The sequence below is a fragment of the Apis dorsata genome, unplaced genomic scaffold (genome assembly GCF_000469605.1).
Source record: "Apis dorsata unplaced genomic scaffold, Apis dorsata 1.3 scaffold_44, whole genome shotgun sequence".
NCBI classification, from domain to species: domain Eukaryota; kingdom Metazoa; phylum Arthropoda; class Insecta; order Hymenoptera; family Apidae; genus Apis; species Apis dorsata.
The window spans coordinates 2,643,148-2,668,614 of NW_006263346.1; the positions used below are offsets into that span (position 1 = coordinate 2,643,148).

Here is a 25,467-nt window from a genome sequence, read left to right on the forward strand (position 1 = left end):
TTGTATTAAACGCGGCCCCTTATATAACTATATATAATACTATCCTACTCGACTCTTCCCTCCCCCTTCCTCCTCCACCCTCTTTTGATATTCGAAAATTCCATCGGTGAGGATGGACGTCTACGAATCCGTTGAAATATCGCGAAAGGGAAAGTCGATTGGGGCGAGGGGACGAGGAGGGGAGAGGGAGGGCTTGGATGTAGCCGGTTAAGCCGAGCGGAAGGATTCCCAAGGGCTAATCGAATTATCGAGTTACCTAAACCGAGATGCTGCTCGAATTCGTAATAACGTCTAAAAGAACCCTTGGAAGAGGGTCTTTAGGGGAAAGAGGGGGGAGGGGGAGGCTGCCGTCGAGGTACACGGCTGCCGAGAGCCGAGATTACATCGATCGAACGAGATTACGAAAAGCGGGCCAAATTGAGCCGTAATGCGAGATCTTGGCCAGGAACCTGGAGGATAAACCGCGCGGAGAAAATGAGAAAAACGACCGTAGAATCGTTTCTTACTTTATGTGTATATATATATATATATATATATATATAGCCGTCCAAACGATTCCGCGTGTATATGTGTGCGTATAATAATGTGTGCACGCGTGTCCCGTGCGTGTACGCGACCGTCCAAGACCGGTTTCTCGTAACATCGTATCTACATCGTGTGTACAAGATCCCGGCTCGGGTATGCTTTAACTAATTCACCTACCGGGCAGTGGTTCTCCGTTCCTGTAATTCGATAGATAGATCGGAGAGGCGAAGAAAAAATAAAAATTGTGAATTTATTTTTTAAATACGAAGGGAGAAGAAAAATTCTTTTGTCTTTTGTAGTTTTCTTTTTCTCTCTTTCTCTCTTTATACGTAACTTCAAATGTAACTTTGTGTTCCTTTTTAATTTTTACGCGTATTGAATACAAATAATCGAATTTTAATAGTTTTGGATTAGTTCGTTTATTATGAGTAAGTTGCTTAGAAATCGAGGTTTCTTTCCTCTCCTTTCGTTAAAAATTGGAATAATAAAGCGGTATGTTTTTCTTTTTCGTTGCACGGTTACGTTACTCTTTCTTTTGTATGCAATATTCTTTTTCCTTCCTTTAATCGCGGGGATTTTTTATTTCACCGGCTAATATCTATAAAGGTGGCCGCTTTGGGGAGAAAGGTAAAAAAGTTTGAAAGCCCGAGAATCCGTGAAAATATCCGTATACAGAAGTAAACAGCTTCGAACATCGTTTCCCTCGATATGCATCTTTCAACGGTTACACGGCAGAAAAGCACCACTTTGGGATCCACATTTTTCTCTCCCCACGGTAATCAGAATACGTTCCGTACAGTTTGGCCAACCATTCGAAAAATTCCCTACACGAAGCTTCTTCCTCGAATCCCTGAAACGTATTATTCATGTACAACCGATTGTTGAAATTGTTGAAACTCCGAGAGAACGTCGAAAAGAAAAGAAAAGAGAAGAAAATGATTCGATGAAACGATTTAAATTTTTCTTTATTAAATTAATGAATATTTACGTATCCACGAAAAAGAATATTTATTATAAAAGATGTACGGAATGTAAAGGTATAAAAGATTGAAGAACGCTATTTTATATAGTATAGATTCAAAGGATTGAAACAAAGTTGCGGCACGTGTATATTTGTCCATCCTCGAACTCTCTATTTAGCGGACCACTCGGTCTTCCATCCCCTCAATTATGACTCATCTTACGACTCGCGTTTCTGAGTCATCGTCCCGGCGGAAGAACGTCAATGGGACGTGCATGGCGAACAAAAAGAAATTTCGTTTCACATCACAGTGACAATTTTGGAGATAATTTGATGGACAAAAGGAATGAAAGAAACATCATGTATTTCTTTTAAAAAGAAATAATAATAATAATAATAAAACCTGATATCTAAGAGTATTCAAAATATATAAAATATAAAACACTTAAAAGAATGAAAAAAAACGACTTGGATTTTGAACGATTATTTCACATAAAATGACATTGAATTGTATAATTTTCCTTCATCCATACACCTCTCAACCCAAAATTTATTTTCGACAATTGCATTCGTATCCCGATTTCGACAATTTCAATCATCTTACATAAAATATATAAAACTGGTTTCAAAAGCAGAAGTCAAATAAACGAGAAAATTGTAGAATAAAGAAAACACTCGACCAAGTTATTCAAGCTCGAATTAAAAATTACGAGAAGAAAAAGAAAAAACCAGAGACGAGGAGTAAATGATAAGGAGAGAAAAAAAAAAAAAAAAAAAAACCAAAGAGGGGGAAAAAAATAAAAAGGAGAAAAAAAAAAAAAAAAAAAACCAAAGAGGGGGAAAAAAATAAAAAGGAGAAAAAAAAAAAAAAAAAAAACCAAAGAGGGGGAAAAAAATAAAAAGGAGAAAAAAAAAAAAAAAAAAAACCAAAGAGGGGGAAAAAAATAAAAAGGAGAAAAAAAAAAAAAAAAAAAACCAAAGAGGGGGAAAAAAATAAAAAGGAGAAAAAAAAAAAAAAAAAAAACCAAAGAGGGGGAAAAAAATAAAAAGGAGAAAAAAAAAAAAAAAAAAAACCAAAGAGGGGGAAAAAAATAAAAAGGAGAAAAAAAAAAAAAAAAAAAAACTACGCCACAGAGATCGTCTCTCGCAGGTCGTGGCGACTTTCTCGACGAAGTAATTACCCTTTAATTAATAGACTTGTCCCCGTTGAGAAACGTTCTCGGAGGTCAGGATCTTAATTATCCCGAGGCTGGAAACGTAACTCGCGTTTAACACGTAGGGCACAGGGCGAGGAAGGGCGATGGCTGTTCCAGGGGGAGGGAGGGTGTCGACTCGATTCGGGTTGGCGAGATGATAAAACGGTGGCGCGGCAATAAACGTCGTTCAGCCATTAAACTCGGCCGAATTCGGTGCTCGTGGCGCCCACACACACACACACATACGAACCCTTCTATTTCCACCATCGCCGCCACCCCCTTCTCCACTCGCCGACGACCGTTCGTTTGCATTTTCAAATTGAACCAGCTTTACGCCGCTATCCCAGAGTTTTATGCCGCATCATCGTGTCCACATTATCGAGTTAAGCCCGTCCGGGAAATTCAATCTGCGACGATCTCCACGAAATTTCCAACGAGTCGCGGCCGCCGAAACAGTTGAAACTCGCGCGTATCCCGTGGAAAGGGATGGATGGAAGAGGGGATATATCATTCGATTTCGTTCGAGGATGGGACGGGAGAGGAACGGAAGTTCGTGCGTATCCTTATTTAAAGAGGAAAAAAAAGGAGGGGAGGGGAAAAAAAAATACAGGGAGAATCGCGAAACGAACCGAGAAAACTATATAGGGATAGGGTCCTGGATAGGGATGAAAACCCCTCGAATCGTCGCATAATCCCTTTGGAAACTGGCGTGGAAACGAGTCATGACGCTTTCATTCTCGAATAAACGACCGATATCGATCGCGATCGATATCTCCGCTGTGACGAGATACGCAAGACTAATGGACCCTCGGCTTTCTCTCCGCCGCACACCCTGTTTTGTCCCGTCCCTTTCACGAACCCTTATCCCCCTTTTTATCTTCCACCCTCCCCACGATGGAAGATCGTGGCCCCTGTTGGACGAGCACAAAGCATCCGCCACTCCTCTCTCTCTTTCTTTCTTCATCTTTACCTGTCCGTCATTGTTCCTCCCTCGACTTGCAAATTTTCCCCTCCATTCGATCGGTCTCTCTATCCGATTTAATCAAGGAAAACACTCGAAACCTCGATACACATACGCACATATACACGTATGGACACGATGATTGCATCGCTTTCGAATCTTCGATTCTAAGTCACGATTACGAGACGTGGTTTGGATGATGTTCGAGGGAACGTGTAGATCAGATTCTTTGAAATTGTTCATTTTCGATATTGTGGGAACGGTGGATTATTATGGATTATTAAGAATATAAGAAAGTTAATTCGGGTTTCTCTAACTGGACACGTTTAATAAAATTTTATATAAAAGTAGTAAATATTTCCCTGTCCTATAATTTATATCGGTGATAAATTTCACGAAATATATGCTGATATAAAACAATTAATGGAATTATTAGATAAAACATCGTTAATAATCGATATAAAAAAAGAAGACGATAATAACTTCTAGAATAGAAAGACTACAATTCTCTAAAAAAAATGTATAAGCTGGTAATAGATACCGAGATACCAAGATAAACCGAGCAAAAAAAAAATTTAATTATTCTCTATTATTATCAACGAAGTATTAAGTATCATCGATAAAATACTTATACTTTCCATTACCCTTATGATACACAAATTCTAAAGGAATTTTTTAGATAGAACCATCCGATAGACTGATCCAAACTCCATCTATATAAATAATAAATATACGAACGAAACTCTATTTCGTTGCATGCAATTATAACGTTACAAGAAACCGCTTGGTCCAGATGATGGTACAATTAAATTCACACTTCTCTATTCCCTCGACGTGTACATGGAGCTCGAGCAAAAGGAGCCGAAACTCGCGCGCATGGGCCAATTGGGAGGGGAGGGCCGGAAGGTGCACGCTCGCGTGTTACAACGATTGCATAAATTCGTGGCTGTGTGGTGGACACGGGATCGGTGTTAACGACCCGAGCTCGGTGGTCGTTCGCGCCGGCACGATTCTATTAAACGGTCGTCGTCATCCTGGCCACGGAACAGGCGGCAATCCCTGACGCCTGGGGGAACCGTTGAAATCGCCATCCTTCGGAATTTAACGGCACACTTTCGACAGGGCCATCAAACCCGAGGAACGCGGGGAACACCGCTCTTCCTCCGAGTTTTACGAGGAGGATATCCAACGATTTCCACCGAAGGTAGTTTCCTTTTGGTCGAGATTGTTTGCCGAAGTGGAAATTAAGAATCTTTTCTTCGTCGAACGATCGAGGAGAGGAGAAGAAGAAGGTTTGAAATTTGATATTGCACCGACTCTTTGACCCTTTGATCTTTGAAATTGAAACGTGAGATTTATTTGTTTCGATCCTTTTGATCCTTTTTGCGGGAATAAGCTTGATCGAATACGTATTCGGCCTATCAATTATTTACGCGTCTATTATCTCTTTAGTTAGTAGATATAGTAGATATTTTATTTATTTTTGTTTAAATTATTAAATTATTTCAAAATTCAACAATTCTTGATGATAAACCATCGAGAATCTTTCTTTAAACGTTTCGAGAATCAAAGATAAAAGATAGAGAACACATAGAGTTGTTGATCGCGAAAAAGATTGAAAAAAAAAGAAAAAAGAAGAAGCGGAAATCGCGCTAAAGTTTCCCGCAAAGTCAATGCGCCGCCGCGTTACTGAAACTACGCCATCCGGTAAGCTTCAAGGCGATCTATTCCGCGGCGGTTCACGCTCGTAAAAGTTCACGAGCTCGACAATTACATGAAAGAGTCGTAAAAGCGTAATGCCCCGTGGCCAGAGTTCTCTACCATCGTATAACGACGTCGTATACGAGCATCCTCCGCGACCAACACGGTTACACGAGTCTCCGTGTCCGTGTCGCATCGGAAACAAATTCCCGCGAGCGAGAATCGACTCGATTTCTGGCGAATAGAGAAAGAGGGAAAGGGAAGGAAAAGGAATGAAGGGGGGGGGAAAAAAAAAAAAAGAAAAAAGAAGAAGCGGAAATCGCGCTAAAGTTTCCCGCAAAGTCAATGCGCCGCCGCGTTCCTGAAACTACGCCATCCGGTAAGCTTCAAGGCGATCTATTCCGCGGCGGTTCACGCTCGCAAAAGTTCACGAGCTCGCCAATTACATGAAAGAGTCGCAACAGCGTACTGCCCCGTGGCCAGAGCTCTCTCCCATCGTATAACGACGTCGCATACGAGCCTCCTCCGCGACCCACACGGTTACACGCGTCTCCGTGTCCGTGTCGCATCGGCAACAAATTCCCGCGCGCGAGAATCGACTCGATTTCTGGCGAATAGAGAAAGAGGGAAAGGGAAGGAAAAGGAATGAAGGGGGGGGGAAAAAAAAAAAAAGAAAAAAAAAGGAATAAAATGGAGAGAAACTGCGGACGAAAAGCGAGTGTTAGCAAACGAGCCGTGGCGGTTATAGTGGTTTTTCCACGTGGAAAAGTCAGTGGGCGCCGGAAATACGAAACCAGCGTTTATATACTCCCGGAATATAAAACATCTCGGCCACTTGCTCGCAGTGCATGAACACGAAAGCCTTTAAAACTCGGCTGCGGACGGCACCGAGTGGAAAAAAGAAGGTAATTCCCCGCTGTAAAAAAGAGGAGAGCAGACGGTGGGAATAGTGGGAGGGGATCCAGTGATATTCAACTGCTGAATTAAGCAAAATGTTTCGCTGTAAGGATCTCTCGAATTTTTTCCTTTCTTTTTTTTTTTTTTTTTTTTTTTGCGCTGTCACTGGTTATCGACCAATCGAGTATCGATTCAGGAGTTAATTAAGATTACACGACGAGGCGAACACGATGTCTATTCGAGCGTGGTAGTCTGTCTCTTCTCATTAGACATCGGTGAAAACGAATCATGAACATATATTACCACGACGTTCGTTTCGAGAAACAGAGAGAGAGATACCTCTCCGATTGGCATTACGTTGAAGAAATAACACCTGCTTCGGGCAGAGAAAGAAAATAATGAAAATATCCTTATACGGGGTGTCTCACAATTATCAAACTCGACTAAATAAAATGAACCTCGTAAGAAACGCGACGAGAAAGTGAGACATACGGTGATCTCCACATCCGCCGAATGTTCATGTTTTTCGTCATTTCTCCATTCAACACTCGTTTCGAGACACCCTGTACAAATCCAACGAGATATATACACACGAGACGATAATGAATAGGTTCGACGTTCCGGCTGAATCATTCCAATTACGCTCGAGCGTACAAACCGCCACCGATTCATTAGAAGAGAGCAAGAGAGAAAGAGAAAGAGCAAGAGAGAGAGAGAGAGCGGTCACTCTCGCGCGTTAGCGTGTTTACGAGTCACTCGATACGTCAGTACGGCGTATGTCCGACAAGTGTGTTGTTGTACCTGTTGCTAACGCGCGCGCGTGCACCACGCCAATACAATAAATTCTTGTTGCGTCAATGATTAATCACGAATGACAAAACGGTGTAATATGATACCGACCGCCGCGGCTAATAATAAATGACCGCGGGACGAACGATTCGATCGTTCCGTACTCGTGGTAACTCGGCCCCATAACTATATACGCTATATATATATATATACATCGAGCGTATATATTTTTTTCTCGCGATTCAATCGAGACGCGATGCTCGCGAACACGTTTGACAAACGAAGCGGACCCGATCCTCCATTTTTAGAACGAACGACAACCGACGACGACTTGATATGTTACGGAGGAGCGGACAGATACGGATGACACGGCTGGAATGGCGGAGAGACAAGGGAGGGGGAGCTTCGATAACCGGTGCACAAACGATCGATTTTTAGATTTTACGACATTTTCGATCGTGCGAAACAAGTTTGAATGTTTTTTTGAAAACGTGGCAACGAGGGATCGCGAGGATTTCGATGGTTGGTTAAACGGTGCCGGTCTTCGCAAAGTTTATTGCCTTGGAGGTAACCTTTGGGTCCCTCGTAAAATAGTTTAAAATGTTGCAGCTTTTGATATTAGGTAGAGGTATCTTGAAATGGTGAATTTCAGGAAAATTTACGACGACTCTCGTTTGTGCTTCGTATTTAATAAATTTTATTACGGACTCAGAATCGTGAGCACGATTTACGTATTTATGCAATTCGTCAAAAGAAGCATTGACTAACTAACAAAGAATTTTAGATTTCTAAAAATTTCTTTCCTCGCGATAAAGTTTAAGTTGAAGATTATTTCAAGATCCAAAATTCAGTGTAAACATTCTCTTCTCTTCTAAATAAATTGGAAGAAAAAAAGCAATGGCCTTTGGAGGAAGCAAGATCGATCGTTCGATCGATGTGTCGAGGCACGACACCGTTCTCGCAAGTCGTCGCGCGATTAATCTTCGAGTTGCGTGAATCGGCGGAAGTGCCACGTCCACGCAAGCAGGCAGCGTGCATTTTATATGAAGTCATTTGCATCGAACGCGACCACGAAGTGTGGCCTATAAATTACCGCGTGTCCGTGATAACCGCAACGCCAAACGAAAAAAGACAATAAACTGCAACGACACGAATGCTTCTGTTTGTCCTCCTTGCCGCTCTCTCTCTCTCTCTCTCTCTTTCCTCCCTTACTTTGCACGGTTACTTTGCACGACTACGATCTAATTGCCACTCTCCACACGGAGCAGAATCAATCGCATGCACGACTGACCGTTCGTGTGCAGGTGAATTAACACGTGACTGCCCATTGATGTTTAGCACAGCTCGTGTCTTTGAACGCTGAAATGTCCGCTCTTTCGCGAAAGGATTATGCAAATCGTGGCTTCTGTTGCGATATCGTTTATTTATCGTTCAATTAATTCGAAGTTTTCATTTTTTATTTTTGAAATCAATTGAATAGTGAGTGGAATAACCAGTGGATCATCATTCCACGACACGAATGATTCCTACGAATCGTAACGTTTATTTAAAAAATTCGATTCGATATTTTTCTTTTTTGGCGTCGAGGAACAAAAGAAGAAGAAGAAGAAGAAGAAAGAAAGAAAGAAAATAATTTAAAAAAAAAAGGAGACGAAACAAAACGCGCAAACAAAAATTTACAACTTCCACAATTTAAAATTTTCCTCTAGAAAAAAAAAAAAAAGATTTATTACCTTATAAAATCACGTTTCCTTTCACGATTTTAACAAAACACGATTCGAAGAACGATTCCCATCAACTACCTACAAAAAGGGTATTAAACACAATGGAAGGAGGAAAGATATATCCAGGATCGTAAAGCCCGCGCATCGATTGCGCGGACGGCCGCGCATGATCCGCGTGGCGCGTAAATTCGAAAGGCGTTCCTCCGCGACCCAACGCGACCTTCTCCGTAGGAGGCGGCCCGTCGACGGTCGTTGTATTCGCGGGCTAATGAAGACGCATACACACCGTGTGACGTCGCCGGCGCAATAATGAAGATCTACGGGCGAAAGTAAATCCTATACATATATATAAATCCTATATATACATATATACATATAGGTATATAACTGTGCGCGCACCTGGCGTGTGCAGTCGACCGAAAAGGAGAAGGTGCTATCCGAAGAAATACGCGGGAAGAAGCCGTTGAACGGGTCGCCGTCTGAATGGCCGATGGTGTAAGGGTCAGCAGTGGTGTTGTGTCGGTTTCATTAGAACGTGCACACGTAGAGATCGACTTGTTTCTTTTTACTTGTCGGTATAAAACGAGTCAGATTTATGGATTGTTCTTGGTAGTGGCGCGCTTTAACACTCCCGCTGTTAAAAGGGTTGTTGTCGCTTATTGATGGAGTTTGTTGTACACGGTGGGGGGAGGGTGGTGGTATACTCGTATTCTTATTTCCGCGGGGTGGTATTTTGTCCTTTTCACACGTGTGCACGTGTGTACGTGTAATGGGGAGAAGTTGGGGATATTATTACCGTCGCTCGTTTATTTAACATACTTCTATCTTGTGCTCGATCTGATATAGACGGATCTAATAGAATTGTTATCTGTTTGAATTACAATCTCCGACTATTTTCGATATCGTCGATAATTCAAAGATAGTTTTTTGATAATTTTAAATAAATGGACGGGTCTAATGGAATTGTTGTCTGAATTACAGCTGGTCTGCCTCCGACTATTTTCGATAATTCAAAGATAGTTTTTGATAATTTTGAATAAATGAAGATTGGGGAACAAAGTTCTTAACGGTAATCCAAAGAAAGATATTGATTTTTTTATAATTCTGATGCGACACACGTTTCTTTGTCGCCTTGAGATAATCTTTTTATTAATTATAAAATATTTACATTTTTGAGTGTGGAAGACACAGTGCTTATTTCCAGTCGAAGATTAGGTCCCGTTTCTTTTTATAAATGGAATTCTTTTAGAAGAAGAAGAAGAAGAAGAAGAAAAAAGTACAAGCAATAAAGCGTGAGAGTACGTGTTATTAAAGTCTTTCCAACCAGAAAAGTAGGAGCAATTTCCAACCGGATAATACCGTAGCGAAGAAGTTAAATATTCTGGAGATTGGTATGATTAACCGGGAGAGAGGGAGCTACTGGATTTAAAAGAAGTGGTTATTTATGAAACCTCTCGTGTAATTTTCAAGAAAACGAGGAGAATTAAGCGGGTAAGTTGCTCGTTAAATTCGGATAGAGAAGGTGCGTTATTGCTGCGGACATTAACAAATGGCATAGTAAAACGATTTATATCCTCCAACAATAAGCAAACAAAAAAATCTCAAATAATAGAAATTCGCAGTTGTATTTTTTATTTATTTATTTCTTTTTTTTTTTCAAAAAGAAATTTTCCACGAATTGTTTCAAATTTTTACTTTCCATTCTCTTTCTTTCTCTGTCTTGTATATATATATATGGGTTTTCTTTGTAGAATTTCAATAATCGTAACGATAAAATAACATTTTAGTTGGAACTTCCATTAAATTAATATTCAGAAATGTAATAATAATAACAGTAGACAAATTAAGTTTGCAACTTTTGATGAGCTATAATTCTACGAAGTTCGTTTGTTTCTACGACAATATCCAACACGTTATATCGTTTATCATGTAAACTGTATTACAATCCAAACTATTGTTGATAAAACAATTGCGGCCGAGTTTCGTGAAACGTATTCGAATAATTACCAACGTCAACAAACAATGTAATTTTAATGTTTTAAGACAAATTCAAATAGATCCATTACGTGAGAATTTCATTCTTAAATTGAAATTTACACGGTGGTAAAGTGATTGGTGGATTTGGGAAAACGAAGCAGCGCAATATATCTTATTGATTTATTAAAAAAAAAAAGAAAAAAAAGATTGCACAAATTTCACGAATTAAAAAAAATTTCGACATAAATTACATTATCATCGACTCACCATAACGTAGTGACGCTGCATCTCAGTCTTCTCCTGGGCGAGTTTCTCTAGTTCCAATTTAATACTGGATAAAACAAACAAGAAAACACAAAATATAAGCAAAACATTTATAAATACATGAAAAATCTTAAAATAAGAATATATTTATACGAATAAAACTCTTGAAAATTATTTTTCATTAATGAACATTGCATCGAGAGTGAAAAACATTCTCAAAATTAATATCTCAAGAGTTTTGAAATATATTCGCATCATCCACAAGATCGAATCGAAATAGAAATTTAAAAGAATAACGATAAGCTTATTTGTTTGAATATACATGAAATTTTCAAAATATTTATCTGTATTCATTGTATAATTATCGATATATTTTTTCATTCGAAATGTTTTTACGACGAATATAAAAAAAAATCTGTTATGACAGAAGTTTATCACGATCTGCATCTTCTTAAAATGTCATGTCGAAACTATCGAAAGGAGTTGAATAATTCATAGAATGAATCGATGGAGGAATTTATTTGATTCGCGTAAACTCGATCTCGATGGATCGTTGATGCCTTATTTGCCAAGATTTAAACAATTTTCGAGAAGAGGATGATATAAGAAAAAAAAGGAAAATGATTGATTTTAAAATATAATAATAATAATAGTAGTATTTATACAGCTTGTAGACAAACTAATAAACTCACTTCATTATAGATATTTATTAATGATTCGCTTCAGTGGTCGCTGACTAATCGATTATATAGTTCGATAAATTTAACAAGGTCGGCTTCTTATTATTCGAATGATGAAATAGCGGATATGGATTTCATGCATATCCTTTTAAAAGAGATTTAATAATCATAATATTGAACGAAGGTAAAATTAAAATCGAAAATCTTATTCATCTTGTACAACTAAGATATAAAATCTTTTTGTTCATATGTGATTTACGTTCCTTATACTTTTTATAATATTTCCTTTTCGTTTTAATCCGTGAAATATAATCCATATTGCTTACCTTCATAAATGAATGGATAAAAAGAGAAACGTTATATATAGAATTAAAATTTATGATATCATCATCATCATCATGAGATCATAATTTCATATTAATTTCAATTAATATGAAAATGAAGAATAACAAAATTGTGTTGGGGACACTATTTTCGAGAGTATGAAATTTGAAAACTATAAACGAATACAGATGAATATTTACACCAAGAGATATTGGATAATTTTCAATGATTTTGTAATTAAATTTACAGATCGATTGAGCAATAACAAGTGGCATTTAGTATTTTGTAATAATAAAATAATTTAATTTAATTGCATTAAGCGTTTAATTATGTTACGGAATATTATATATCCCTGTAATTTGTATTTCAAACATACTGTAAAATTAAAAAAAAAAGACAGAGAGAGAGATATTTATAACATATTTTTTAATACTTTCGAATGAAAGAATAAAAGAAAATTACTTTCGCAACTTTGTTTCAACGATCAAAATTAATTAAAGTTAAATTAATCAATTCACAATACGAAAGATCAATAACACGTTTCACGTGTCTTTCTGTTAGAATGGAAGATAAATCGATAAATCAACTTGCCAGATATTTCATCCATAGATATATATAAAGAAGTCAAATAACACAGTAGATAAAATTCACGATATCGAGTCGCATGTAAACTGCGCAAATTTTTATGCAAATGCATACTTTTTGTATTACACATTTTACATAATTTGCATAACCAACAAGGTATATACGATCGAAAAAAAAAGTTTAAGATAATAATTCCTCGATACACACAACCCATAACCCACATTTTCTACGTTTTGCCTTTTATATTATTTACAATTTGACGGTTCGAAAATCAACCAGAAAAATATGTCGATCGAAAAACCCGTCCAACCCAATCCCACAAACGGTTGGTTGATTTTTCATAGACCGATCTTTTATCGACACGCGGTTATCGGCTCTCGGGCAAAATAATAGGGCGTTAAATGGAAAATTAATTTCCATCGATGGTCCGGGGAGAGGAGGAACGGCGTGAAACGAGCATAAACCGCGTATAAGGCCCCCTCCTTCCTCCTCCCCCCACCCCTCCTCCTTTTCACGGCGGAAGTAATTTTTTAACGAGAACGCGCGTCATATTTTTGTTTACCGCGTCGACAGCGAAATAGACCCGGTGCCGGCGTTCCTGCGAAATTGCATCGCCGCACGCCAATTCCGTATAATAAATACGCGCTCGTAACGGTCGAGCACCGACCGATGCCGCGTAACCCCGGCCGCGCGTGGAAAAACCTTCCACGAGTGTCGGTACTCGTAACGATTGCTCACGTAACGATGGTACACGTTTACGCGTTTGCAACGCGTGCTCAAACTCGGTATCTCGCGAACGGACCCACGCGAGATAATTCCCCGCGTTTTCTCCGCGTTATAACACCAATTAGACGGGGAGGATTACGCTTTACGATATTTTTCTTCGTATTAGTTCGAGTTGTGGAACTTCGATAGTCACTTTGTGTAAGTTTTACTATCACCTAGAAATCATGGGTAAATGCGATATCATGGTTTCGATCGATTTTCTTCGAAATGTTTCGAAGTGTTGTTTTCGCACGATGATGATTATGAAATTTTATGAAAATGTGAGCACGAGAAAGGAAAGAGGTTGATATATTGATATATTATTTTGGGATGATGATATTAAGAAGGTGGACCTGTTTAACTTAATCTTTCTACTTTGTATTTTTTGGATCTATGCATATATATAGCAAGCGAATAACGGGATTCATTGTTGCCGCGAATAGAAAACGATGTATTATTAACGAGCAACGTTTTTAATTGTGTTATAAAGCGGAAATGACTGATGGATATATATTATCTCTTTCTATCGAGAATATAATGTTTTTACGTTTTCGATTGATCGTTGTAGCTTAAATATTCCATAAATAACAAATTAATTATGTGGGATTGGTTTAACGAATTCAGAACGGGACAGAAAAAGCTAGGAACACGCCTTCTATAATCTTGGAATAACGTGGGTGGATACGGTACACCGGTGTGTAAACACATCCTCTCCTCCCATCTCTTGTTTTCCACCATTCTTTCCACCTCTCGGCTTACCATCCCATAATACCTTTGTATCTCTGTTTTTTCACCGGCCAGTTTCTCGCACTCCAATTTAAGGCCGCATAAAGGGAACAAGAACAAGGTATTAATATCCACCAACCCTCGTGAACGCAGAATTTGCCTTTGTTTGCCTGTTCGTTCGCGTTGGCTGTCGTTATAATTCTGGCATTAAATTAAAACGCACGCGTTCACGTTTCCGCGATGACAATAAAACTAACGAGAAAAATTGTTAACAACCGAGAAGGGGAAACAAAGGACTGAAAGAAGACAGGCCGGCTAATTCAAACACAAACGGAATAAGAACATCAGTTTCCCATTCGTCGAAAGAAAGGATAATAATTCGATCATTCTCGTAAAACTTTTTTCATGATATACAACTATTCCAAATAGAAAAAAAGTTATAGAAACATATCAAATTGTGATACGTATCTGAATATTCAAATAATCGAAACATAGAAAAGAAAAATAGTATAATTATAATTCTGCTTGGAAAAAAGAATCTTATATCTAACCTCAATCTATTGTCTCTCGCTTGTTCACTAACCTTGTCGTATCTCTCGTCACGATGGAGAAATCTCTATCGATCTAACGATCGAACAAACGTTTCAAGTTTCAATTTTTCATTCGTTAACACACAATTAACAATTAACATTCGTTGAACAAAACGAAATCGATCGAAAAAAAAAATTATCACAAGATCCACGCACGTAAGCGAACGACACACTGCAGCGCCACCACGCCAATATGGCGGCCATCGATAGGCGAGTCGAGATTCGATTATCGTTCTGCTCTCGATTCTCGAAGCGCAAATCGACACTGGCACAGCTGTATGTCTCGACCTTTGCTTTTTCAGTCGTGAATGTCAGTCTGTAGTGTTGCGGCACGATCTGTGATCGACGGACAATGTTGTATCGCGCGTGCACGCGGGACAGTCGTCGTGGCCGCGTGAAATAGCCCTTCCGGTTGCTGAACGCGATCAGCACGCCCGATACTAAGCGTAACGAGAGACCGTACGCTCGTTTTTACGCGCGTTGGCGAACAGCTTTAAAAGGAACGGTTGAATTATTCAATAGAGGGAGTTCTGCTCGGTTTGGCGCGCTGCAAATTAGACGTTCCTCGAGAACCTTGTTCGGCAAAGGTATTCCGGTTGGACGCGTTTTTCCTACGTACGGCATTTTCCAATCTCGCGGCGCAAAGATACTTAAGAGATATTAGTTCGATTGGTTTAAAACGCTCTTCGTCCAAGTTTTTTTTCCTTCTCTTTTATAAATTAGACTCGTACTTCTTCGCTCTTTTCCTTTCGCTTAAAATACTCTACGTATCTGCAAGTTTTTTAGTTTTCAAGGTGAAGTTAAGATACTTGAAATTCCGTATTTTTTAACTTTTCGAAAGCAAAGTTAGGTTATGCGAAATTTAAGAATTCGATTTTACGATCTGATTACTAATCTAGTCGTTCTAATAGCAAAGGAAAATAATAATAGATATTAAATTTCTTGAAAAGGAGAGCAATATACTATCATACACGTTAAAAAAAGAAATGAAAGAAACTCCGAAATAAAAACAAGAAAATATCGTAGCTATTTTCGAAACGATTCGATCCTGTCTCGAAACTTGAACCAACCCCTTGATTCCAGTGGCCATGTAAGGAGGAATCGAGAGCGAGAAAAGGAACGGTTACGTCACGATAAATTAGCACGATATTAACGATCGATCGGACGATAATTCTGGTTGCGGGGCCCAGGCCAGGCCCATTAATTATCTCAGATTGGCGCGGCACAACAATTTACAAGCCCGTCTTATCGGCCGTCCGCTTCTCTCCTCGCCTCCGTGAACGTTCCAACGGCATAAATAACTAAAAGCGAAAACGCGCGCACCTGTTCCTCATCGCGAGGTGTACAACCGTCGCGAAATTCTCCGTCGTGGTTCGGCCTCTCTCAATTTGTAAACAGCAAATTTATAGCCCACCCTATTCCTCCCTCCCTCCTCGTTCGTTCTACAATTCTCTCGTGCTCGCGCCGGATCGAGAAAGCATTTATCCGGGCGTACAGGCGTTTGATAATAAAACTAACGCGGCTCCGCCACTTTCCGCATCATCGAGCGTATAATACACACATAAAATGAATTATTCCGTACGATCGGGAAAATCCTGCGCCACGGCTTATGCAACCTTTCGTTTCCTTCTCCCCAAACGCTGTACTCGGTATTCGGTTGCGTTATGATCGAAACTGTCGGATATAAATCAACAGGGGAAGAGGGAGGAGAAATATATTTTTCTCGTTTAACGTATTCTTCGACTTTCGTCGATAGATCATCGAAGATTATTGCCTCCTGTCGTCCAATTTCGAGCTCCGGAATTTGAATCGATCATAGCTGATTAACATTCAATGAATCGAAGTTACGAATTAAGTTACTTCGACGGTAACAATAATAATCGTAGCTACGAATAAATAAAGTTAAAGTTACTTAAAGCAATACTTTTTTCGAAATTTTCGAAACGATTTACAATTATGTAATTAATCTATACCACTTAATAAAACTTCCTCCCTTCTCTTTTTCCTTTTCAGAAACCAAAAAAGTTCCGGGATCATGCCACGAGATCGTCAGCCACCGCTTCGTCCCGAAACGAGCTCGAGAGCGAAGAGATCGGAAAAATCGAGCATTCTCGAAGAGTTGGTGGCTCCGCCACCGCGAATCTTTCCGAATCGTCCTGTAACGCACGTCGCATGGAACGCGCGTACGAAATGTCACACTCCGCTCACGTACCTCTCTCGTACATATTTATGCATGTATGCAGCACACCGGTCCCTCTGGGGGACTCTCTCTCCCTCCCTCCCCTCCTCCCAGCTCAGTCCCCCGTCGTTGCGTCCACGTTGCGACACGAAACAGCAATTTAAGTTTCCGTCGTCGGTGGAAATCGTGCGGCACGTGACGTCGCGAATTAACACGTTAAAGGGTCGCCACATAAATTAACGTGTCAAGCCGGGCCCCCGATAAGGATCGTAGGATCGGGGCGCACGGGTGAAAACGGAAGAAAGTCCTCCTCTCTCTCTCTCTCTCTCTCCCCTCCCTTCTTATCGGCTTAACTTTTCTCTTGGCCGGTTGCTTGTGTAAGGCTCGCGTGTAACGGCCGAGGCGCGATCGTATCTCTCCGACCGATTACACACCACCACCGCGCGCTTCTATACTTGTTACTCGTTTTTTTACCACTCGTTTTTATTTCGAACGTGGTGACGTGAACGGGAATTCGAAGAGATCGGATTCTTCCTTTCTTTTTTTTTTCTTAGGTTTTTTCGGTTCGGTTGGTTTTTCAATGGAGGGAACACGTTTTTAATCTCGTTTCGTTTGTCACTATATATTTATATTTTTATTTTCGTAATTAATATTAATATTCGTAGGAACAGTGGCGTTATTGGTTTGAGATAAAGGTAGGAGATAGAGTGTTTAGTCTCGAGGAAATGCGAGGAATGGAATTCGAAAATCGAATCGAAGATTATTAAGTGGAGGGAAGAAGAAAGAAAAAAAATGTTAAAATCCAACAAACTTTCGCCTCTTCGCACCATCTCCGCGATTATCCCTTTATTTACCCCGAAGATTAACTTCTCGAATTACTGTTTACCGAAACAAGCCATTCACCCAACAAAGGATGGACTCCAATATCGAAACTTGAAGAGCCATAAAGCGCGTTTATCGCGGTAAAGTACAATAGGGGAGTAGGAATGGTTGGAGAGGGGTCATTCGAAGAGAGATCGAGTGGCAGCCGTGTCGAAAGAAAATATGTTACAAGACGTATTCACAAGGAAACTGAATGGTAGACGCGTAACACGCGTGCATAGAATCGAAACCGAGAGGCTCGTCCTCTTATATGTGTGTATGTGTGTGCATACTTGAGTGTGCATAGCTTCCGCTCGGACAAACAATTCTCTGCCTACAACTGTCGGCCTGCCCCTTGCTCGCTTCGCCTACGCGCTTCGACACGACGTTTGCGCAAACATTTCCCAAGATAAGATCAGACGTATGAAGAATTGACTCTTGGTCGATTAATTATCTTGGGATAAAATACCATTTTGTTCTATCAGGAGAAGAGGGGAAAAAAAAAAAAAAAAAATAGAGAAAATACGATTGCAAAGATAAAAGTAAAGAGAGTAAATAATAAGAGTATTTGAATGGAATTTTAATCTTTTTCTCTCGATCGATTAACTTGTTACAACAATGATGTTTAAGAGATAAATAATAACTGGGTTTCACCGTTTTTTTTTTTTTTTTCTTTTTTTTCCTTTCCGCCCTTTTGGGAAAAGGAAAAAAGGGAAAAAAATAAAATTCCATTCAAATACTCTTATTATTTACTCTCTTTTCTTTTTTCTTTGCAATCGTTTTTTCTCTTTTTTTTTTTTTTTTCCCTTTGGCCGTTTTGGGAAAAGGAAAGAGGGGAAAAAAAAAAAAAAAACGGGGTTTCCCCTTTTTTTTTTTTTTTTTTTTTTCATTATTTTCACTTTCGTCGATTATGGAAAAGGAAAGAAGGGAAAAAAATTAAATTCCATTGGGAATTAATTGAACGTTGTCCTCCTTCGCGTCAAGAGAAATAATTCTCATGCCGCTACTACTATTACGTTTCGCTACGATTCATTTTCACTTAATTCACGTCTGACAACCGTGTGTCGTGGCGCGAGAAACATAATTCCTACTTTCACCGACAGCGTATAATTGTTTGAATGATTACAAACGATACCTATCTATCTATCTCCTCGTAACGTTCGATCAAAGAGAGAGGAGGTAAATAATATTTAATCTGAAACTTGGATCGTTTGATCCTATCTTAAATAAAAACGTGACGCGTATAATTTTTCAACGGGGATTCTTCGAATTCTTTTCGAAAGAAGAAGAAAAAAAAAAACGTTACATTTTTCTCGAATCGAGAGAAAAAAATTCATTCCCCCCCCAAGGAGGGGGAGGGATGATGATCAAAGGGGATGGTTGATTTATAACCAAAATGGAAATAAAGATTTACCTGTGATACTGCGTTTGAAGGAAGTTGAAATCCTCCTTGATACGATCGCACAACTCGCCGATCGAGAATTTATATTGTTGACCTGGTTGCGGCGGACCCTGAAACATCGAATAAAAACTTGAGGATCGGCTCGGTTTCGGTCGAAAAAAATATTTTGCTCGACAACACCAAAGCAGAAACACGTTTCCCAAGGATGAAACGAATCTTCTCTTCCTCCTCGGCATAAAAAATACGCAACAATACTTCGTACATTGTTACACATTTTGTTAGAGGAGAAATTACAATTACCGTTTAAATTGTTATCCGGATGAAGTCAAGCGCCATTTGTCTTCACGATGGTACAACAATGGTATGGTTTTCGAGGTGTGGTAAAAGATGAGCATTTAGCCGCGCGTGCTTCATTTACATTTTATCGGGGAAATAAAGTTTTCTTTGCACGTTGGCGGAAAATATATATATATATATATATTTTTTTTTCCACTCTTTTGCGCGAAAAAATACGAAAGAATGGTAAATTAGGGGGTGAAATTAAAATATCCTTACGCGAATTCAATTTAAATTATTCTGAACGAATAATTGAAATTTCGATAAAAAGGATATTATAAAAATAGAAGATATATTTACACTTATTTTTATTTTTAATATCTCAATTTAGCTTTAAAAAGAAATCAATGATGATAGCCTTGATGATAGTTTTAATTATTTCTGATGGCCTCTTATTCCTACGTCGTCCAATTTAAACTTGATTGAAAAAAGGGGGAAGAGGGGGAGGAAAATTTGTAAGTAGTAGGGTATTATTTTTACGTTAAATACGATAAAAATTCTGGGGGAGCATTATCTAAATAACGAACGGGCTTTATAAAATTCCCTTGAAGCAATTGATTTTTAACCCACCATCAGAGTACACAGGTCTCGAACGTCTGATGTATAATGTACTTTCCCATGCGAGGCAACGGCGTATCTCGTCGACGATGAAAAAGGAAGCCCTCGAAGCGGCAGGCGACTAAAAGGTTACCCTTAAACGACTCTGCTTGATCTTGTTTGCAACCGAGCGTACCCCGAGACGAGAGGCGGGAAAATATTTTCTCGTGACTCGAATTTCCATCGAGGGAAGGAACAGGTTGCGCGAAACACCAACCTTGTCTCGATCCAGAATCAAAACTCTCTACTTCGATACACACAAAAAAAAAAAAAGATATAATCGAAGAATAAATCGATATCGTTTCCCTTTTTCCCTGCACTTGTATCGTCTTTTTCAAAAAAAAAAAAGAAATCCTGTGTAAACAATGTTATTTCAGTCCATTTCTTTAACCGCAGACAAGTGACGAAAAAATATTAAGCTCGTAAAAAGAATCATAAAATGCTCGATGATAGTTCTGTCAGAGTTTCGCTCGGTGTGTGTTTACATTTAAAAAAAAAAAAGAAAGAAAAAAAGAAAAAAGCGCGCATTGACGATCTCGAACAAGGTCTGAATTTTTACGACGGTACAAAAAAGAAAAAGAAAAAAAGTCGAACAATTCGCGGCACGAGTGCTGCGATAATCCATCATCTCTTGTACACATACCATAAAACTCGATATATTTATTTCACTCGTCTTTTTCTCCCTTCTCATGCTCTCCTTACATCCCAACAAAATGAGAAGAAAATTTTCAAAATCTTTAGAGATTAAATCCCGATAAATCCCTCAACATCTTTTCCAAGTATTACATAATTGTTTCACTTAAACTTCTTCCTACCATTTACCACGATAAATACAAATCCTCTTTCACCAATAATAATGGATAATGCACCCCTATTTATCCAATTTTTACCTGTATCCTCGAAAGCGTCACGTGATTCGGAGTCGAACGTTTTCCAAGCGTAATCGAACACAGCGATTGCGTCGGAACGAACGGTAATCCTTCGATGTGCCGGATGCACTTGTCACGGCCCACGTAAGCAGCCGCCTCGAGGCATGCACACACGGATGCAACCGGCATAAGCGGCGGAAATCGTGCCGCTGCTTTGGCTTCCGTTCGCTGATTACGCCTACAGTTTAAACCTGCGCGTATATACCCCGACAGAGACGTGCTACTTGCACACATATATATATATATCTATATATCTTTCACTCTCTCTCTCTCTCTCTCTCTCTCTCTCTCTTCGAACCGACAATTTCAGCTCGTAAAAGCTCGGTCTACGAGAGAGAGAGAGGGAGGGAGGAGGAAGAGCGCTAGGAAAAAAAGATTCCGGAAACACTTTAGATGGAAATCGGTTCACGTCGACCGCGAGAAACATTGTTTCCTAGCCGGGGGAATATTCGCGGAGGAACGAAGTTTCTCGTAAAAGCGTAACACTCCGGCGGAATATTGCCTCCTCGAGTGTAAAGACGCGGCCAACTACCGCTATACCTTTCCGGGGATAATCGACTCGGGATGTATAATCGGCCGGTAATTGTCGTTAATTAGCGGCATCGTCCAAGTCCATTAATAATTATCCGGCTTTCGATAGAAAGGAGGGATAAAAAGGGTAAAAAAAGGGGGGGGGAAGGAGGAGATAATCGGAAACTTCTTCTTCTTCTTCTTCTTCTTCTTCTTCTTCCTCTGGCAATGTTTGCAAGAGTTTATAAGGATCTTAACCTTAGCAAAAACCTTCGAGGGGAAAAATTTGGAATTTTTAAATCTTGGAGTAAAAAAAGAAAAAAAAGGGATAGAAAGTTTCTACGAAAGTTAATATTTTACGTTAGATTCCGAGCGATTAGTAAGTTGACGCGTTGATTCGACATTACATTAATTCGAATTATGCAACGAAAGGAAAGTTTATTTTTTCGAGGATAAACTTATAGGCAACGATAAAACAGACACAGCCTTGCTTCGAGATCTTTCCAACGGAGATTAAAGTTGCAAAGGATATATTTTTAAGTTACAGAGATCCGATAATACAATACACGACGGCTCGATACTCGAAACCACGAACATCCAGAGAGACGTTTCTCCGTATTTCGAAATGAAATTTACATTATACCCTGAAAATCGGTGGTTCTTACTTATTCGAAGGGAAGAGAGGGAGACATTCGAGGTGTCAAAGGACATTTCGCTCGCGTCACTTTAAGATTTTCCAACGTCCAAAGATATCCCAGTTGTGTCGCGAAATTGTTCGTGGATCGATAAAAGATCCGCGATATCCTCGGGGGCTCCTGCTTTTATTCCCGTTGAAACAACGAATGTAAGGGAGAAAGATATATATATATATATATATAGAAAGAGAGAGAGAGAAAGATCGTGGCAGGGAACGGCGGAAATAGTGGCGCAAATTCGGTTGCTGCTCCGGCATTTGAAAGCCCGATGGAAACCCACGCTTACCGACTTTGGCGGCAGCTGTACCAGCGCCCACGACCGTAAAAGCCACATTATTACCGGTAGTACCGCTACCCACCTCCGTATACCTGTCGGTAATAACGTTACGAGCGTGTTATCGATCGTTTTGCACGTCGTACCCCGCAAAACGGATACGCCACGACGGCCTCGTAAAAGCTGAAATAGTTCCTCCACCTCCGCCGCCCGCTGCTCCCTCTCGCTCACCCACTCTGCGCCGACACTTTATATATATATATATATATATACAGAGTTTTCGGATGAAGTGAGTAGAAAATTTGTAGAGCGATCCGAGAGATTAATACGTGTGTAATTGAAGCGCGAGAAGATGTGGGTCGAGGATTATTTATCATTAAGTTAAGTTGTTAAGAGCAATTTCAAATGTTCGTCGAATTGTATATAATTAAAATAATGCGATGCACGATGTAAAAATATTGTGGAGTGAAATTTAAAATATATGAAATAGGGGGGATTTTTATTGTAATTCAATAAATACTCGATTTAACACGTTATTGATATTTTAGGTTTCCAGAATCAATTTTTTAAATTTTCGACACCCTGTATATCGTCCTTGCTTTGAACAATTGAATACCATTTACACGTAGATGTTATTCTATACAAGAGCTTTGCAAGCTTGTACATCTAGCGAGCGTTTTAATAAAAATGATAAAAGGAAAGAGTCCTCTTTCGCACAATGATTCATAAACGTAATAATACATGCAAGAGATTTTCTTCAACTTGTGAATACGTAATTAGAAGATATAAGAAATTTAACTTTCCTCGATTCGTTAATAATTAGAAAATCAAAAAAAACCAATGAAAAAACCAAAGTTCTTGCGAACTTTCTATCAAAAATCAATGACTATACTCGTAAAGTAGTCGATAATACATCAAAAAATTAACTTATCTCCACAGATTTCCCCTAAATCGATGCTCATTCAACAATGTCATCTCGAATAAAATCCGCCAACTTCCCTAAATCAGGGCCACATGGCCACGTTTTTTTCTCTGTACGAAACGTATATATAACGCCTCCAAAATTTCCTTCGTCTACCTTTTAAAAATTATTACCAAATTTAATCTAAATTTTACGATACATAAATTATTCCATTTGTTTCCTACGTCTACCCTTAAACTCTATAAAATTTATAAATATAACATCATCATATTTTTCAACCAATCCTATCCCTCACGTACCTTTATTACGATCCATCGATCCACGTATATTTGTAAATTTAAAAAAATTCCATAATCCAAATAACCTTGATGGATGAAAAATACATATATATCAACCAAATATAAAGCAAACTTTTCCCAACTCGCCCATCGAATGGCTCCCATTTCACGACCACGCTCGATAAAATCCACCACAACCACGTGCCGTATATTACACGAAAACTATCCCGAGCGACTAGAATCGATGCGCTTATCAGGTTAACGTAATATTTGCCACCGTGTAACCCGTCACACCCCATATCTTACTTGTCGCTCGAGTTCGTAACGTGTCCAAGCCCGACCGCCAAAGCATCGTGTTGTACGTATACACCAATGCAATGTATACGAGACGGCGGTGTTTTTCAACCGATATCGAGCAAGCGTGCATCGATGCACGCGTATACACGTGAACCGCCTTTTCCGCCTTTTCGAAAGGGCCGTCGAGGCGTGTGTTCGACGGAGCGTGAGTTTAAAGCGCGAGGAGGAGACCGAGGGGAAGAAAGGGGGAGCGCGGCTGCTGCTGCTGCTGCTGCTGCTGATCGGCAGAATCGTTGATCCCATTTGTCCGCGCAAAGCCACCCGCGGTCAATCCAATTAATTTATTGGCTTTCGTCGCGGAGCACCCGTACCCTTTCGCTTCCGCGCTTCCACCATATAATACTTAACGGCACGAGCTTCCACGGTCGGGCATCGGTGATAATGCGCACGCGGAGGATTCTCAAGTGATACGATTACACGAACACCCTTCGCTTCGTAAGATCGCGCCGAGTGATGTAAGGCGAGTTAATTCAGGGGAAGGGGGGATATTTTGGATTATCTTTGACGAATATGACAGCTTGGTTAATATTGGTTTCGTTTAATCGATTCGTTTTTTTTTTTTCGTTTCTTTTTAAGGTTTGAACAATTTGGAAAATGATTCTAAAAAGAAAGGAAATTATGGAAATGTTCGATTCTGAAGGAAAGGGAGATATTTATTTTTTGAATATTCGCTTCGTGAATATATTTCTTTGCATATAAGAAATTAAGAATGAAAATATTAAAAATATAAGTTGTAAGAATATTCGAATGTCGAGAAGGTGTTTGAAATATAATTGATAAAGGAACATATGTTTCTTCAATCGTGTACGTGAAATTGAGTGGAAAAAAAAAAAAGAAAGGACAAGTTAGATAAGGATTGTTGCGAGAGAGAAAGTAACGAGTATTTCCAGATGAATTAAAAATAGAAGAAGGATGAAAATATACGTTCGCCTCGTTCCCTTTTCGCGAGATGAAAATTCTTAATGGCTCCCGTTAAACATTGATTACCGTTCACGAGAGAATTTTAACGATGACTGATTTCGCGTTGATCAATTATTCCTAAAGCACGGAACGAAGATCTACCCCGTAATCACTATATATATATATTTAAAAAAAGTAAATGTAAATACGATAGGGGAGGGGGGAATTTCACGAGCTCGATTCGAAAGGAAATTTCTCTTTACGATCAAACAAATTTCTTGCGTTTCTATGTTCCATGGAAACGGGATGCAACGTAACGATACTTTCATAATTCGAATTTTTTACATTCAAATTGCTACCGCATACCCAGCTATCGCACAAGTTTAATTAAGATTTCATGTCCGATGATGTTAAGCGTTATATTACCTCCTAAGCTAAGGTAAAAGTGAATTCCCATCCGTGAAACCTTTAAAATCCCCGTACACAGGGAATTATAGTTTATACGTTTAAAGCTTACGTTTTCACGAGCGTATATATATATATATATATATATATATATATA

At 39.2% G+C, this 25,467-nt stretch overlaps 1 protein-coding gene across 3 annotated transcripts in view; it reads right to left on the bottom strand.

Moving 5' to 3' along the window:
- The window catches only part of LOC102679352 (protein groucho-like), a 126,385-nt gene that overhangs the window by 72,531 nt on the left and 28,387 nt on the right, over positions 1-25,467 (bottom strand). For all 3 annotated transcript variants that reach the window (XM_031513926.1, XM_006608824.2, XM_006608823.2), the window contains exons 2-3: positions 19,120-19,217; positions 10,999-11,062 (exon numbers count right to left, since the gene is read on the bottom strand). In XM_031513926.1, the coding sequence (XP_031369786.1) occupies positions 10,999-11,062; positions 19,120-19,217 (162 nt within the window). The remainder of the gene's footprint in view (positions 1-10,998; positions 11,063-19,119; positions 19,218-25,467) is intronic.